Source organism: Centroberyx gerrardi, chromosome 4, assembly GCF_048128805.1.
Source record: "Centroberyx gerrardi isolate f3 chromosome 4, fCenGer3.hap1.cur.20231027, whole genome shotgun sequence".
Classification (NCBI taxonomy): Eukaryota; Metazoa; Chordata; class Actinopteri; order Beryciformes; family Berycidae; genus Centroberyx; species Centroberyx gerrardi.
The window spans coordinates 20,783,248-20,799,763 of NC_136000.1; the positions used below are offsets into that span (position 1 = coordinate 20,783,248).

General features: G+C 45.4%; 1 protein-coding gene and 1 long non-coding RNA gene across 5 annotated transcripts in view; one reads left to right on the plus strand and one right to left on the minus strand.

Moving 5' to 3' along the window:
* Nucleotides 1–1,251: 1,251 nt before the first annotated feature.
* LOC144538577 (uncharacterized) lies at nt 1,252–2,684 on the plus strand. The gene is made up of 2 exons (XR_013504365.1): nt 1,252–1,345; nt 1,820–2,684. It is a non-coding gene; the product is annotated as an uncharacterized LOC144538577 (long non-coding RNA).
* A 2,190-nt stretch (nt 2,685–4,874) lies between these two features.
* The window catches only part of rassf7a (Ras association domain family member 7a), a 30,716-nt gene continuing 19,074 nt past the window's right edge, over nt 4,875–16,516 (minus strand). For 3 of the 4 annotated variants that reach the window (XM_071895143.2, XM_071895141.2, XM_071895142.2), the window contains exons 2-6: nt 11,376–11,577; nt 9,602–10,542; nt 7,125–7,299; nt 6,917–7,024; nt 4,875–5,187 (exon numbers count right to left, since the gene is read on the minus strand). In XM_071895143.2, the coding sequence (XP_071751244.1) occupies nt 5,156–5,187; nt 6,917–7,024; nt 7,125–7,299; nt 9,602–10,542; nt 11,376–11,478 (1,359 nt within the window). In that variant the 5' untranslated portion in view covers nt 11,479–11,577 and the 3' untranslated portion in view covers nt 4,875–5,155. Of the gene's footprint in view, nt 5,188–6,916; nt 7,025–7,124; nt 7,300–9,601; nt 10,543–11,375; nt 11,580–16,516 lie in introns of all 4 variants that reach the window. The other variant, XM_078282899.1, reaches the window with a different exon arrangement.

Here is a 16,516-nt window from a genome sequence, read left to right on the forward strand (position 1 = left end):
CTAAATAACCCCACAGGGCTGGAAATAGTCAAAAATGGCTCAGAGGAAAAAGCCAGGATAGGCCTAAACCCGAGTAAATAAATTATAGGCCTATAGAATAGGATATGTTATGTGGAGACTATTGTACACATGTGAGAACATCATGTTCCCTTGTTGAAACGATTAAATGCAGGTCTATATACCCAATTGTGTTCACTGATTTTTGTGTTTTACATCCTAAATTAATGTGGTATTGTGTTTCTTCATAGTTAACCCGAGGAAAGTCACTAATATTCCTATAAGGACTTTCCTATGGTATCACTACAATACTAGTAGCCTAATTATAGTACTATTATAGTTTTGTTATATTTGTATATCATCCCTTTTATTCCCGATTATTATTATAATTATGATGATGATTATTAGCCTATTATTATTATCATTATTATTATTCAATTGTTGTGAAACTTAAAGGGTTAATTGATTCACAAACTCGCTATCAATTAAATTTAAAGTGATATAATTCAAATTCCGTTATATATATTTGAGTTATATATATTAGAGTTGTTCATAATGTTACCTATTGTAAGTGACCACTCCTATGAGGAGGATAGGTAGGCTACATAGGCTGAGTGATGTCTGTATCATCATCATCCTCATCATCAGATCACACTGTCATGCTGCATCCTTGGTACGTGCACAGCCACACTCTCCTCATGGCAACACTGTACACAAGTAAGCCGAGTTCAACCACTTTCAACTGTAGGGGTAGAGGCGTCCTTTCTCAAACCGCCTTAAAACACACTTTGTCCGCCTCCAACAGCAACTGTCGCATCACAAGGTTTATTTAAGGCGAAAGGAACATTTGTCGCGTTGGCATTTGCGATAAATAATCGGCCAGGACGGGAAAGTGTCGAGGCTGAAATGGTTCATTCCTAATGTACGACGTGCAAAACTGAACGCGCCGCACCCCAACTATAACTCTAAAAATCTACTAAACACACTGGGTGTGTAAAGCCCGCCTCCTGGGTGTTTTCATTCGTCAGTTGTCTTTGATGGGCGGGTCATTTAAGTCCAACTGGGCAACCCACTGGTTATAAATGATGCCAGTTTCTTTTCAATTTGCATAACCAGGTCAGGTTGCAGATGCAGGGGAGTGGGCAGGGTTGGGGTAGTGCAAGTGAACTCAACTTCTGCGTCGGTGTACACTGTATTCCTAAAATGCACCTAACTTTGATAATGAACTATGATTTATTTTTGGAGAAAAAACATTTTCAGTGTTTGGATGCATGGCATACAGGCTCCTGTCGGCGTCAGTACAAGATTTCTTTCTTTAAAAAATCTTCCAAAAGAAAACTTGGGACTGGTAAGTAGCTCCCTTTATCTGCCATAATTCTTTATTCCGTCAATAAGGTGTTGATGCATATATCAAAATTTCTACGATGCAGTATACAAATTGCTTTACAGTTTTTTAGATGTATCCTAATTATTGTCCATTTTGGAACTTGTTCATGACAGGTGAGATTGAAAACATGCCAAATATTTCAGAAAAGCAAATTCATGTAGAATTTTGATATCATGGACCAAGCCAGCTGACATTTCTAATACTGTAGTTTCGTTCATCATAATTGGGGATGTACGATATTTGGCAACTTAATAAATAAGATCTATTTTAAGCTTAGGCCTATATAATTCAGAGCTGTGTATATTTTTTAATCTATCCAAAATATTCTAGCTATAATGACATGAAAAGGAGATACTATTCGCCTACATTTGTCATGTAATTCTGGCTGATTAATTACTGTTTTGTTACACAGCCTTTGTGTGTATTGCTCCACAGATCGTGTTTGGTCGGGTTGGCGCTATAATCTTTGAGATCTAAAAGCAGGTAAGCCACTGACTAACGCACATTGTGCCAGTTCCCAGTTCCACTGTGCGTGTGACAGCGGCTAACCTGGTTTTGGGAAAACCTCTCTCTCACACTTGGCCCGTTCAAGACCAGCCACAGCCGGACAAGGCCCCTTATATCTGCCAGCAGTTCATCATGTCCTATGCACATTGTTGGGATAGGTCTGCTCATGATGCCTGCCCTCCCTCCCTCCCAGTGGTCTCCCTGTGTACTGTACGTACTCCCTTCTATGTACAGCCACCCTACTTAGAGCCAGTAGCTTATACATTGCCTTCTTATGGAGCTGACCTCTCTAATGCCACCTACTGTCAAGACTGCTGGTGAGTCTTTCTTTCAGTTTCTGTTTGGTTTAGCAAAGATAATCATCATTATAATCATCACCGTCATCGTCCTATAACAAACTAGTTCCCAAAGTGAGGTTGGGCCCCCCCAGGGGTTCTTGAAGAGTTTCCAGTGGGTCCTCTGGCAATAAATGAGAATTACCATAACTTCACTTTAATTTGATTTGAGGATAGGACAGTGAGAGAATGATATAGGAATGACTGTTCTGAGGTTTCACACTGCCCACTGTTATCTCACCAACTAGTAAAAGCAGTTGTCCCATTCTGTAAATCATATGCAGCAACACACATCTGTTCCATGGAGGAAAATCCTATCAGTTGGGGGTCTGTGATCTAATGTGCATCTAGTTGAAAATGTTTAAGAACCCCTGCTGTATCCTGTATCCATCTGTACCATTTGTGTGTATGTAAAAAGTATCCCTAAAGTGCCGAGTAAATTTTTGTGCTCAAATCAATTCAGCTATCTTATTTTCTGTTTCACCATTTAAAGCCTTCACATGCTGTCAGTGAGGACGGTTTATTGCCTCTGGTACATTATGACTCAATGTGACACAGAGGAATAGATAAGTGCAGTATGTCAGACTCATTAACTCGTGGTCCATTCATCATCGTAATGTGGACGTGCAGATGCTCACTCTTCTCCACATCAAGAGGGCTCTTTCCCAACATGCAACACCGTTTGTGAATACAACACGATGTCAAACTCTGACACACCCTGTGCTCTCTGTGAATTCATATCGATTAGTGATCTACACAGCAATATTTTATATCTCTGAATCGAAAAGTGGTCAAAATTCAGCTTCGGGACCCCTCTCCTCACTCAATCTGGGCCATCCAAAGTAGATTTGGAGCGGCATTGTACTTATGAGCAAAAATAATTCCCTCAGCATGGTGTCCTGAAACATCACCATAATCTGTTAATGTTCTCCTGTTGACGAGAGTGGCGTCCTCGGGGGTTAGAATTTAAGTGGGTGAGGTTGGATGTGTATCGCTGTGCATATTATGTGCATAACTGAACAGAATAACGCATGTGCAAAAGGAGAGTATCAAAGGCCTATGGTTATATCTAAAGATTAAAGATAAAGAGAGATAAAGTTCAGATAAAACTTCACTGACCTGAAAGCTCAAGCGATACATACATTTCAGGAATATACTATATATATTTTTTTTCTATCATCAGTGTCTTCTTTTTTCTACTTCTCATTAAAATGGTCACATGACCTGAGCATTGTCAGTGAGACCCTACTATTTCCCAGCATCTCTGTCAGTGAGTGTGTGTGCCGGTTGGTGAGAAAATCAAAGAGAAAGACTGTGGTTTGACTTTGTGTGTGTGTGTGTGTGTGTATGTGTGTGTGTGTACTAGCCCTCAGGTTCACAGGTAGGCGTCAGCAGAGTTGCACCAGGCCACGGGCTTGTCCAGACAGTAGGAACTTGCAAGGATTTGGAGCTTATCTAACCCCTGCCAAGCCAGACAGCTTCAAATCTTATCTCTGTAATCCAATTGTACATAATTAATCTTACTATCAAAACTGTCCCTCTCGCGTATATACTTCTCCTTAACACTAAACTCATAGGCAGGAGTTAACAACATTAGCATAAGTAAAAAGGATGAGATTGGCAGAAAAAATAAATCCAGCTCTTGGTATACATATGTGTAGATATAGATAGAAATGTAAATATATACGTGCTTGGCTTGTGATTCTACCTGACAAGTGTGAGCAGGAGAAAGTATTTATAGAGCTCCACAGGGTTTCGGTGCTGGGTTAGCCAGAGCGCTGGGGAAGTTCACGTCACTCAGCAAGACGGCCAGCATATTTACTCTCCAGGGTAAACAAACAGGCAGGGGAGTGGAGGAAGAAAGTGGAATGTGTAACGTGGAAGCCCAGAGTTGTGTAATGGTGCGCGTTTGTCCTTTCGTTCCAGGCTGATTTTTATCACAAACACATTTAGGGGCCAGCAAGTAACAAAAAGACGAGTTGCTTTCTTTTCACATTAAAGAGAGAGAGAGGGGGAAAAGGTTCATTCATAGTGAGGTCTAAGAATCCAACATGTTCTGGGATTGAAGACGCCGCTCTTCACATTAATAGCACGGACGCATATGAGGAGCATCAAAACTATCCAAGCATGTGCATTTAAATCTCTATAGGTTGCTAGTCAGGCTTCTCAAATGCTCACAGGTCAGCAGTCTGGTCCTGTGTCTTCTTGGCAGCAGGTTAAGTCATATGCTTTATAGATATACTGTGCTGCCTCACCCATGACAGCAGCAGCTGGTGATGCCAGGATGTTTACCCCATTTCCTTCTGCACCCAAGGATGCACTTTGCGAACACTTTCTATCAGCCACCTGTGAATACTGCCTTTGAAATTATAGGACTCACTGTACCACGAGTAATGAGGAGAGCATACATTTTTCAGTGCCTATAATATATTCATAATGCATTTCACATAGGGGTTTTCATAGAACTGGGATTTTTATAAAGTGTGTACACTGGCATGTTAATTATTCACTACAGGGAATTCCTGATGCACTGCACCTCCATTCCCTTTTAATGTATCAGTCAACCAAGAAGATAATAATAGGATGTGGTTCCATAAAAAGGGTATTGAGAACTAAGTGATTATAAAAGACAATTACACCACAACAAGTTACCTAAAACACAATGCACATATTTTTTTTATTATATTTAAATACACAGTCATAGTAATAATTGCTCTAAGTAAAAGTTTCCTACATTATTTTACATTTCATACATATACTTTGCAGTGTTTACAGTAGCAAAATGCTGTAAATATATTTGTCTTACGTATATACAGTATGTATATAATGGTAGATTGGATAATGACAACAGTTACAAAGAAAGGGGTTAAATATGAGGTGACGGTGACAGAACAGTGAACATGTTTCCCTTGGCCCTGCGGTCCATGTTTTATCTCCATGACGACTCTCGGGATGTCAGGACTGCAAGACACACAAAAATAAGCGGGGGGTGATGATCCCTTTGTTTGGTTTGGTTTAGAAAACACTTTTTCGGCTAAGATACGGCAGGAGAGACCTGGGTCAATAAAGATATTCACGCATGCCTATCAGGAACAGATGTTGTCCCAGATCACTGACACAAGACCAGATATTAGATTATTTCCTTTACCCTCTAGTGAGGTTGTGGGCTGTGATTGAAGTAATTTGACAATCCGATCACAGATCAGATCAAAAACCAGTGTTCTGGGACAGTATTTGTTTCAAGCATGCCTCTATAACAAGTACTGAGATGTCTGGAGACTCCAGAGTGAGGAGAGGCTGTATAATCCCACAAAGAAACACCACACAGCAAATAGGAAGGAGAGAGCACACTCAAACACACATCATTTTGACCTGTCAGCATGATGGAGAAAGATATGATGAAATGCTAAGTGCTATAATAAATATTACTTTAGGGCTGTTTGGATTGTCAATTATGGATAATGGGAACAAAGAAGCCCAAAGCACTGACAACAGCTTTGCTCGTTCACATAATGTTTATTATTAGGACTTAGGTGAGTAAGCTCAACCTAAATCTACAGTATGCCGAGGCACAATGCAAGTTATGACAGGTCAAATGTTAGGTGTGATGACGGCAAAGAACCAGGGGCATCCGTCCCAACTGAGGAAAAGAAAAAAATAAAGACATCTCGACAAACCATGGCCCTTTTACACTACTTTTGAAATGTATTCCTTCTAACGATACGGAGCTTGACAAAAATAGATTGGCTAAAGCTATAAGCTCCCGCACAACTTCAAATACAACAGAAAGATACATTTCTCTGAAGTCAAATAAGGGCCAAGGCTTCACACAGGAAGAGAATGGGACAGTGCAATACATTTTGCAGAGCCCTCCGCGAAAGGCTCTTGCTCTTTGGAAGTCAAGCGTCACCAAAGTACAAGGCATTGTATAGATATACCCCCCTTACATATAAATAATATCCATACATAAAAGGCAAACTTAAATGACATTGGTCTCTTATCTTTCCATGTCACAGTATAAAAACACCACTACAATCAGAATGTCTGTTACAGCCATTCCCCAGTGCGAAGTGTTACATGGTTATACAGCTTATTTATAGTGATAAGCAGCTGACGATAGAAGGTTGTTGACTTGAGGGTGGGAAGGTCACTCTGTGTCACAGAGGGGAATTAGGAAGGAGTTCCCAGCTGCATGAAAGTAAAACCAGAGCAGCTACTGTTAGTCCAGAAGTAAACAGTGAGAGAGGCTGGGTGGGGGGTGGAGAGGAAAACACAGGGGCGGGTAGACACAGAGAATTAAGATAAAGCTTATAAATCATAAAGGGTAGAAAAGGGGATGTGGATCTACAGCAGATTAAATCGACTGTAAAGCAAGTTAGGGACAGGAATCAGCAGAAGGCTTAGAGAGTTAGCTGCGAGAGACAGTCTGTCAGCGAGGGGATTGCCTTTAAAGGAGGAGCACAAGGAGAAGCTGCTGAGAAGAAGAAGGGACCTCCACCATGCAGACGCCTCCACTACCCGACACCAGAACAGAAGGCTGTAGCCGTAACGTATGAACCCAACCAAGCCGGGACAGAAAGTAGGGAGGGCAAGGGGCTGTGGGGCCAGGGGGGCGGGCAGGGCAGGAGAGGAGAGGAGCGGGGCGGGGCGGGATGGGCTTGGGGAGCAGCAGGGTCTCACACATACACACCCTCAGGGTTGAGACTGGACACCAGAGGGTTCTGCAGGTTGCGTGGATGTCCCAGGAACTGTTTGGCAGTGGGGCGAGGCGGTGACTCCAACGGAACAACACTGAGGCCTGGAGGGGAGAAAAAAGGGGTTTAGGGCGCCGATCATCAATGCATCAATGTATGTCTGCTTTTATTTCCATGTTTGTCTCTGTCCGTTTGTGTCCATACCTCCATTCCTGTATCCCTCCTGCAGTAGATGTGCCAGTTCTAGCTGGTCCAGTTGCTCCTGAAGGTCTGTGCGTGAGTGGGTGTGTGCTGGCAGGACACCCGTCTGTTGAATAAACTGCTGCAGGTTACACTGCCTCAGCTCCTTATTCAGCTCCTCCAGCTCATCCTGCTTGGTCTGGGAGGAAGAGAGCAGGGAGCAGGCGAGAGCAGAGAGTAAGTTTGTGGGCTCATCTCAGTCAACCCCTACTCACTAAACCTTGACACCTTGTATCAGTGTGAATGGAAGTGGATGTAGCCTGTAAAAAATGGCATGAGCCTAATATGTCTCTTAATTAACATCAGCAGATGTAATGCTGAATTGCATGGTTTTAATGACAGTACTAATAATAGGACACCTACAGCAGTATTTTATTAAGCACAACTCTATGTTGCCTTTAGCCCGTATTACTGTGTAAATTCACAGTCTCTTTTGGCCATGAGGGGGCAGCAGAGTCTACAACACTAGCGCTGGACAGCATCTCCTATCAGTCATCATCAGACCATTCAGCAACACTGAATCATCCAAGTCCCGCAACTACCATCTGTAGCCTCCTGACTCCATCACATTCCAAAAAGCCTGCGGCATAGCTATGGGGTGGATACAATAACAATGCACATTTGTCTGTTGTATTTCAAAGTTGTCTTGTTAACCAGACGCCAGAGGGAAAGATATATATCAGCTCTGATTATTGATAAGGTGGAGTGCAGAGAGGAGCTCCGTCAAGACACTGGCATCACCCTTACACCCGTAGATTAAACTTTGATGCACACAAACAAGCCGGTCAATCAGCCCTAATCGACTATCCATTTGTGCTTAATCGATGTGTCTGCACAGTACAGGGAGCAGCAGCGGCCTGCTGTAGCCCCCCCGTCCCCACGGCCAGAGTCTGTGTGTGTAATTGATGCTGGATAGAGGCAGCCTGCTGAGGCATTTCACACCTGCAGGTCTGCCTCCATTAGCCTAATGACAGGAAGGCTGTGCTCATCACCACCAACACTTAAACACTCTGCTGGCAGGCGTGCCTCAACTCATCCAATCAGTCGCCTGACAGTGTCAGGCAGACACCTCTTGCCATGAAGGAACAATGAATGGAGCTTTATTACACTGTCTTCTATTACCAGTGTTGACATGTCATTTTAAAAAAACATATTTGGCATGCAATTTGTTCCAGGCGCCAACTGCCTGGGTGGTAAATCTTACTGATAAGTGCCACGTTATGATGGACATGATGATACATACTATGTGTGAAAACCGCAGGCTCCTTTCTGTATCAGCAGATTCTAGTGATTACCTACTTAACATGCAACTTGACCATAACGCACAGTCCCTCTGTTCCACAACATCCCTTCCTAAGCTTCATAGACCAGGCACTAAATCCGTCCCGAGTTCACTCCCGAGGCAAACACTCTCCTGTTAAGATGATTGACTGAAACGCAAAGGAGCTTCATTTCATTTCATTCGTTTTAATCAGTTTTGTAGCCAATGGCACACAGCAATTACTTGGACCCCAGTGGGATGGGAATGGGATGCAATGGTCTTACAGTCCTGATGGTCTTTCCTAATGAAAACTGTGGCAAATGCAAAAACTAAAACATTAAAAACTTTCAGGAACATTGACTACAAACATTTTCACGGTGCGGTCTATTTCCTTGCAACAAAACATTGGAAACAACACCATCAACCAGACCACAATAAAAGGGGGATATAATTTTCTTCACTCCTCTGGGTGGAACTAGTCTGTGCCTCGGCTCCAGAAAGTGGATAACTCGAGTCTCAGGTTTCATGTGGATTATGAGGAAACTCGAGTTTCACTTCAAACTGGGTTAGGCTTTTATTCTGAGGATACAGCACACAACAACATTCATATCTATGACAACAACCACCAAATGTAAACGAACAAACAATGACACCACAATCCTCAACAAGTTGAGGCCCAGGTGATCCAATAAAAGGGGCCATTGTCCTACGAAACAATCCTCTTTATTCTCATTTTTCCATATACAGATACAAGGATATGTAGATACTGTCAATGTAATATAAACACCATGAGTAACCATGTGCTCTGAACTCACAGAATAGATCCTACCTGCCAAACCAGTTCAGCTAGACTTAAAACAGTGCTTCCAACAGTTTGCTCCAACATATTCATACAAGGTAGGATCTGAGTATACAGCATTCATGTTATCATGATTTCTTGTTCCTTGTTCTTATAAATATTAATTAATTTGTTAAATCATCACAGTAAATTATGTTTCCTTTTTATCATTATTTCTGAGTGTCTCTGCACTGGTGTGTGTCTGCTGCAGTATGCAGGTAGGAGAGGGATACGGTGGATAGGATAGGTAGAAGAGGGTCTGTACTAGACCTCTCTAGTGACAGCACAAGGGCTGATGTGGACTTACAGCCCTTTCTCCAGAACCCTGACCTCTCTCCTTACCTGCAGCAGAGACTCGGCCTTCCCCAGAGCCTTGTCAGTCTCAGATAGCTGCTCCTCCAGCTCCGTCCCATGCTTCTCCCGGGTCTGAAGCTCTGACTTCACAGCATCGAGGGACTCCTCGGGCCCGTTGGCTCTCCCAGCTCGGAGCCCGTCCGCTTGGCTCTCCCGTTGTATCTCTTGCTCCAGCTGAGCAGAGCGAACCGAGAAGTCGTGGAGCCGCCGCCCGCAGTCGTCCATCTTGCCGTGGAGCTCCCCCAGCCTTCTCCTCATTCCTCGCTCCCTCTCCGCCTCCGCTTGTAGCTCCTCCTCCCAGAACTGCTCGTGGGCCAGCTCGCCCTGGTTCCTCCGCACCGCTATCTCCAGAGCATCCATCTCTTCCTGGAAGCGAGCATCAGAGACTGGTGAGGGACAGGGGGATGGGGAGGGACGCTCCCAGGCACGTGACTCCCTCTCTAGTACTTCTAGCTGGGCCTCGATGGCCCTCAGTCTCTCCTGTTGTTGAAGAACCTGCCGGAAGACCTCCTCTTTGGACGGGCCTGCAGGTGGTGAGGGCGAGGGGGATGGCACATGAGGGGATACAGGGCTGGGAGAAGGGGAGGGGGAGGCTCTCTGCTCCGGGGAGTCCCGAGGAGACCTCCTGAACTGCTTGGCTTTGCTTCTCGGAGAGGTGGATGGACCCAGGTTGAAGGTGAGGGCCTTCTTGGGCTGGTTGCGTTTGGAAGGCTCTGGCTCTGGATGTTTGGGCAAGGGGACAGGGGTTGTTCTGTCTTGTTTAGACCCAGGTCCGTCACTGCTGCTAGGGCCAGTGCGGCGCAGGAAGAACTGAACTTCGCTGCCATGTTGGCCTAGCTTAGCCAGAGACTCCAGAGGCCTCTCTGTGGCCAGCAGCTGCCTCTCTGTGTCCCTAAGACGCTGGATCAGAACATAACGGCCTGTCTGACCTGGGGATAGAGAGAGAGAGAGAGACAGTCAGGGCAAAGAAATAGAACCAATGCACAGAAACAACACACACCAAAGCACCTTATCTGAAATACCGCCATATTACCTTGAAAGAAAAAAGAAGAAAGAGCTGCATGACTCCACTAGTCTTTCTCAAAAATAATATTGCAGAAATCCAATCTGTCTGTGAATTTCCTTGTGAGAGCTTTTTTCTCCTTCAGTCTAATTATGGCTGTGAGTTTGACTCCTCCCAAAGGTTCCACACAAGTCATGATGAGTGAGAAAATGACATCAGGCACATTATGTTGACGCCAATATCTCTCGCTCCTTACCACTGAGAATGGGAATAAAAGGCTGCTGTATAAGACTTGCACAACATATAAAAAGTTTCCACAAGGACCCTGAAATTAGGACAAACCCTCCCTAATGACTTGGCAGGCAGCTCACTCATGGAAGGAGGAGAGTGCTAAATCTGGAGTTGAGTTGTTCAATGCTGCCGCAGCGTATGGCTTGAGTACAGCCTGAGGATACAGGGATGGAGCGCCGGCTCCATTCCAAACTGACCGCCAGACGATCCGGTAGAGCACTTCATTTAGGTCAGTGGAGAATGAAAAGGTGAACGCAAAACAGGATTACTGCAACTCCGACTTGTACAGGTAATGTTGTTATGCCTGCATCAAGTTCTCATCGCATCGCTCAGCTATATACTCATTTTAGGCCTTTAGATGAACTGTGCATCAAGGAGACAAACAAGGTGCACAGTGTGAAATGAGGCTTCCATCAGAACATGGTGACACAATGATTTCAGAGCAGGAAGTGAGCTTGAGGTACTCACCGATGGCCTGGGCCAGAGCGATGACCACATCCTGGCAGGAAGTCTCCTCCGATAGGCCGCACACCACCCGCACCACTCCGTCCACCCACACTTTCAGCTCCATGTGGGACCGGGCAGGGCAGGGTGAGGAGTAAGATGGTCTTCAGATCAGATCAGATCAGCTCGGCTTGGCTTGATTCAGCTCAACGCTGCATGGCACTGACTCTGTAAGAGATGGACAGAAGAAAAAGACTGGTTAGAGATGTGTGTCGATGCAATCAAGAGATCCTGATTCCCAGATCCCCGGAACGGACTTGTCTGGATCAAGAAACAAAGGTGTGTTGGCAGGGGTAACATACAGTTTGTGAAGTACAGTTTGGAAATAATTCCACGGTGCAAAAACAAAGCCATAAGCAACAAAGTCAAAACTTTTGCATAGTTGTAGATCATGACGTAATCCCACCCCAGCGTATGACGCAACGTGTTGCTAATTTAAACACAACCCGTCGGCAGCTGTCACATACACAGCACCCCTTCTTATTAGCCGTCTTCTGCTGAATATCCAGGGTGCCAGTTTCTATACCAAACAGTATTGACGTCAATTGTGCTGTGCTGAGTGAGAGCGTCACCGAGTTGTAGATTTCCAGCCCAGCAGCCCAGGGGGTAGAGCAGTGTAGCATTTTGTTAAGTTCCCAGTGGTTAGTTAAGAGCCCCAGCGGTATCTTGTGGACCTGGGAGCATAAATGCCAATCTGTAACCCAATTAAACGCTCTGCTACCCTCCTTCAAAGCCGTTATGATAGCTTACTGCCGAGGGGAACGGACAGGGAAACTGGAACAACTCAAGTGTGTCTGTGTTTGGGAGAGGATGTTTGTGTGTGTAGAAACAGAGAGAGGCAGGACACATGCATGAATGTGTGTGAGCATGTGCGTGTATGTGTCTGTTCATTTATGAGTGTATGTGTGTGTGTGTGTGATCCAGTTTGATCCCTCTCAGCAGGACCAGAACTGGGTCTCATCAGACTTCAGAGAGTGGAGCAGCAGGTAGCCTAGCACCGGTCTGTGCAGCAGGTTTTTGCTGGTTTAACCTAAATGAATGTCATTATGTTCAGCGCTCCCTCTCTCTGTACTTTTAAGGATATGCTTCAAAACGAGGTAATAATATACCGCAGCGCTCATAAAAAGCAAAAGGCCTCGGGCAGTAAGAGGACTATCTATGGAACTTGGCAAAGTAAACAAAACATTGTAGCCTAGGTGGGTAAAAGACAACTCCTCACCCACAGTCAGACAGATGGCGTTCTCTTTCTGTCCGTCTCTCTGGTTCTCAATGGGAGGTGTTTAATACTGAGCCCCTCCATTATCTTGCCCTTCATTCAGAGCCTGGCTGTGCTCCACTGGCTGCCTATAGGGGAGCTGCTTTGGAGGAATGCACTGACTTCATCTGCCAGCCGGAAGAATTCCTGCTTTTCTTAACAAAGCCCCAACCCTGCCCTGCTCTCCCCTCCTCTGCCGCTGACCTGGCTGCCCCCTACCACCATTACTCATTCGCTATTTAGACGGCAAACACAAACTCTGCTGGGGAGCAACAGCCCATCTGATGTGGCAACAACATCACACAGAACAGCTCAACATGACACCGCATACAGAGGGAATGACAGCACAGCACAGAGAGCGAGCCGGCAGAGCGAGATCACAGGGAATGAGCGGCCGATAAAAGGGATGGATGATCACATATGGTAGAAATTCCTTTGTGCGAAACTTGATATGGAAAGGGAGTGCTTATCAAACGCACAAACGCTAGACATTTCTATGGAGTTGTCAATATTTTTCTTTGAGAGGCCACAGACTGTACTGTGTTGCAATACTTAATTAGCCCCAGCTAGGCGTGCACACACACACACACACACACACACTACACACACACAGAGAGTGAGTAGATACGATCATTTACTCACATACCTTTACCGTGAGGTTTATCTCTCTCCTTTACAGAAAGGTGAGCAGGAAAAAACTTTCAAATAAAAGCAGCCCTTCTACACTCTTCCCTACCAACAGCTTTTACTGCCATTCTGCCCCGTCCACGTGTTACGACCGATAAAAGTAATACAAGTGAAAGCAGTATCGGTCAGGCCTCCTGCAGTGGAATGCTAACTTACAGGCCAGTGTTAGAGACAAGCTGCTCGAGCACTAGTTCCTTGACACACACACACACACACACACACACACACACACACACATTAAAAATCAAACATATTCCAAACCAAAGCCATTTCCTTCATCTTGATGTTTCAGAATGGCCTGTGAGATAAAATGTTTACAAAGCTTGAACGGAGGTTGAACTTTTGACTTTTTTGTCTCTGCGTGTGCAGGAAATTACCTACCTCATTAGCTTTGATGCAATTTGCATGCAAACACTCCGGCAGATATATAGCCTAAAGGTTTTTTTTCTGTCCAAGAATTAGGCATACATCAATAGTCAAAATTAAAAGAGAACACACACACACACACACACACATGCATTCCTCCCAGACTCCCAAGATTGCCACTCTCCCATGATGCTTGGTTCTTGTACGTCCTGGCCAGTGAAATGTGATCAACTGCACTAACAGGAAACAAACAGGCCTGTGAGTCTCAGGTTGCTGTCTATTCTCACTGTCACAGGCACAACAACACGGAGAACCAGACATCCGCCTGACCCGGCTCATCTCGCAGCACAGCCCCGGAGTCCTATGTCAATTCTCACAGTAATACAGATGATGGAGAGGCGATCTTTAAATTGTTTCAGAGGCCTCGAGGAAATCTGGTTTCGGAATCATGAAGCATACCAACAACGCGGGCTCCCGACACAGAGTGTTCAAAATACTGCAGGAGCCCAAACTGTCAATCAACTCATTCACTGTCCGCAAACGATAGGGTGCACAGTGTCTGAGCCTATACTGCAGAGTGTATGGTAGAAGAGCAAACAACTAACACAGTTTTGCAGACTGCTTGCACATGTTCAGAATCAGCCAACCCCACAGCACACACACCCACTCTAATCCAAGCAACCAAAGGAATCCAAAACTCATAATTTTATCCACATGACAACGCCCCACACCTCCAAACCCCACCCCTTAACCTCAGGGCATCCAAAAGAAAAAAAATCTCCACACCCCAACCCCCACCTCCCACTTTTACACACTGACCCCACCCACCCAAGCGACACAGGACTCGTCAGAATCAGAATCATTGGAGTTAAAGCTGCGGCCTTTTCAATGTCAGAGAGGGAAAGAAATCCAGAATATGTAAAACTGGTTTGGAGGTAATGGAAAAACAACCTGAAGCAATCAAAAATCTCCGTCTCCCACTTCAGACACAAACGCGTCCACGAAAAGCCACTTGAGGGGCTTGTCTGCTGAGCTGGTGAGGAGCGGAAAGAGAATATGAGAGAGTGAGGGAAAGAATGAAAGGGAGAGAGACAGCGAGGGAACAGGAAAGGGAGAGGAGGAGGAGGAGGAGGAGGAGGAGAGGGAGAGAGACAAATGCCGACAGACAGACAGACAGACAGATAGATAAAGAGGGAGGAAGAGTGGCGGAGAAAAGAGCAGTGATTAGAGCCATGCGCCCTTCCCTCTCTTCCCTCTCATCATCGCTCACCCATCCAGCTCGCCCGCTCCGTGTCTTTCATCACCCTGTCTCTGCCTCTGTCTGTCTCTCTTCAATAACAGCCTCCCCGGCTCTCCGGTGGATTCGACTAAAGGCAGAAGCGGTTAGCGTCACGGCCCCGCAGACACGCGGGGGCATGATGTGGCTCGCCCGTGTGCCACTCCGCGTGAGCAACAGTGTCAGGCTGTGAATCGATGGGCCTTTTGGACAAGCCGCGCACGGAGACGCTTCCATATGCCGCGCTACAGCTGTTCACATGGCACATCAGGCCTCACAAGTTTGAACATCTGTGGATAGGGGCAATTTTATCCTACATTTATTAGATGGCCACTTTCTGATATGTTTTTTATGTTTTTCACCATTTAAAACAAAACACGTAATCCGGCTCAAAACAAATAAAACAAGAATCTCACTGGATTTTGTAAAAAAAAACATTTCCATACGGGACACGCCCACTCTCTCGCTACTTCTGTTTTTCATGACACACGAGGACGCACAAACATGCAAAAACAGACACCAACACAAACAAACACATGCACAAAAGCGCACACACACACATACACACATGCCCGCAGATGGTCGGACACACCCTTAAACCTTAATTTCCTTTGCAAAGGATTGAATGGCTGATTTGTGAGTCATTTCCAGTATTGAGAAACAGATCAGAGAATAAAGGCCATCAGAAAAAATTCCAAGTTGGAGTTATTAATACTGCTTCTCAGCACCTGACCCCCGAGGCTACATGGAGAATACGCGCCCTGTGTGTGATTGCTGTGTGTGTGTAAAGTACAGAAGATCGTGTCACGCTTGTGCAATGGTCAGGGCTTGGTTATGCATGCGTGTAAGAGCATGTAAGTGTGTGTGTGTGTGTGTGTAGGAAGATATGTCATTTAGTCCTATCTTTAAGAGAGCCAGTTCAGAGTTATTGCTGTGCTATCTCTGTACTCACAGAAGCACAAGGAACAATGAGAGCAATAAAGGGCAGAATGTACATCGCACACAGCTTCAGATCTGAAACACAGTTGCAATGGACAGATACACACACACACACACACACACACGCACACACACACCAAAGAGACACGCAGACAAGAGCGACTGCAGACAAACACGCTGTCCTTGACAAACAAACTCTGAGAATCCGTATCAGTATCAACGCAGAGAATAAGACCCAGGCCCAGGCTGGTTAAAGCACAGTGCACAGAGATAATAGGCCAGGCATTGCTGTTAGCGGACAATGGACAGTGCCCCGGTGCCGGGCGAGGCTGCGCCCTCTGTGCCACTCCGCTCCAGGTTGGCAGAGACAGACAAAGACTGAAAGAGGCAGTAACACGCTGGCACCGAGCAGCCCGGTCCCATCTGTACTGCAGAGACACTATTGTTGTTACGGTCCCACACTCCACAGACAGTGTCGTCTCTTTTGTGGCCTCTGGCATCGCTGGGCCGTCTGCCGCGCCGTGCCAACAGCTTTTACTGCCATTCTGCCCCGTCCACGTGTTACGACCGATAAAAGTAATA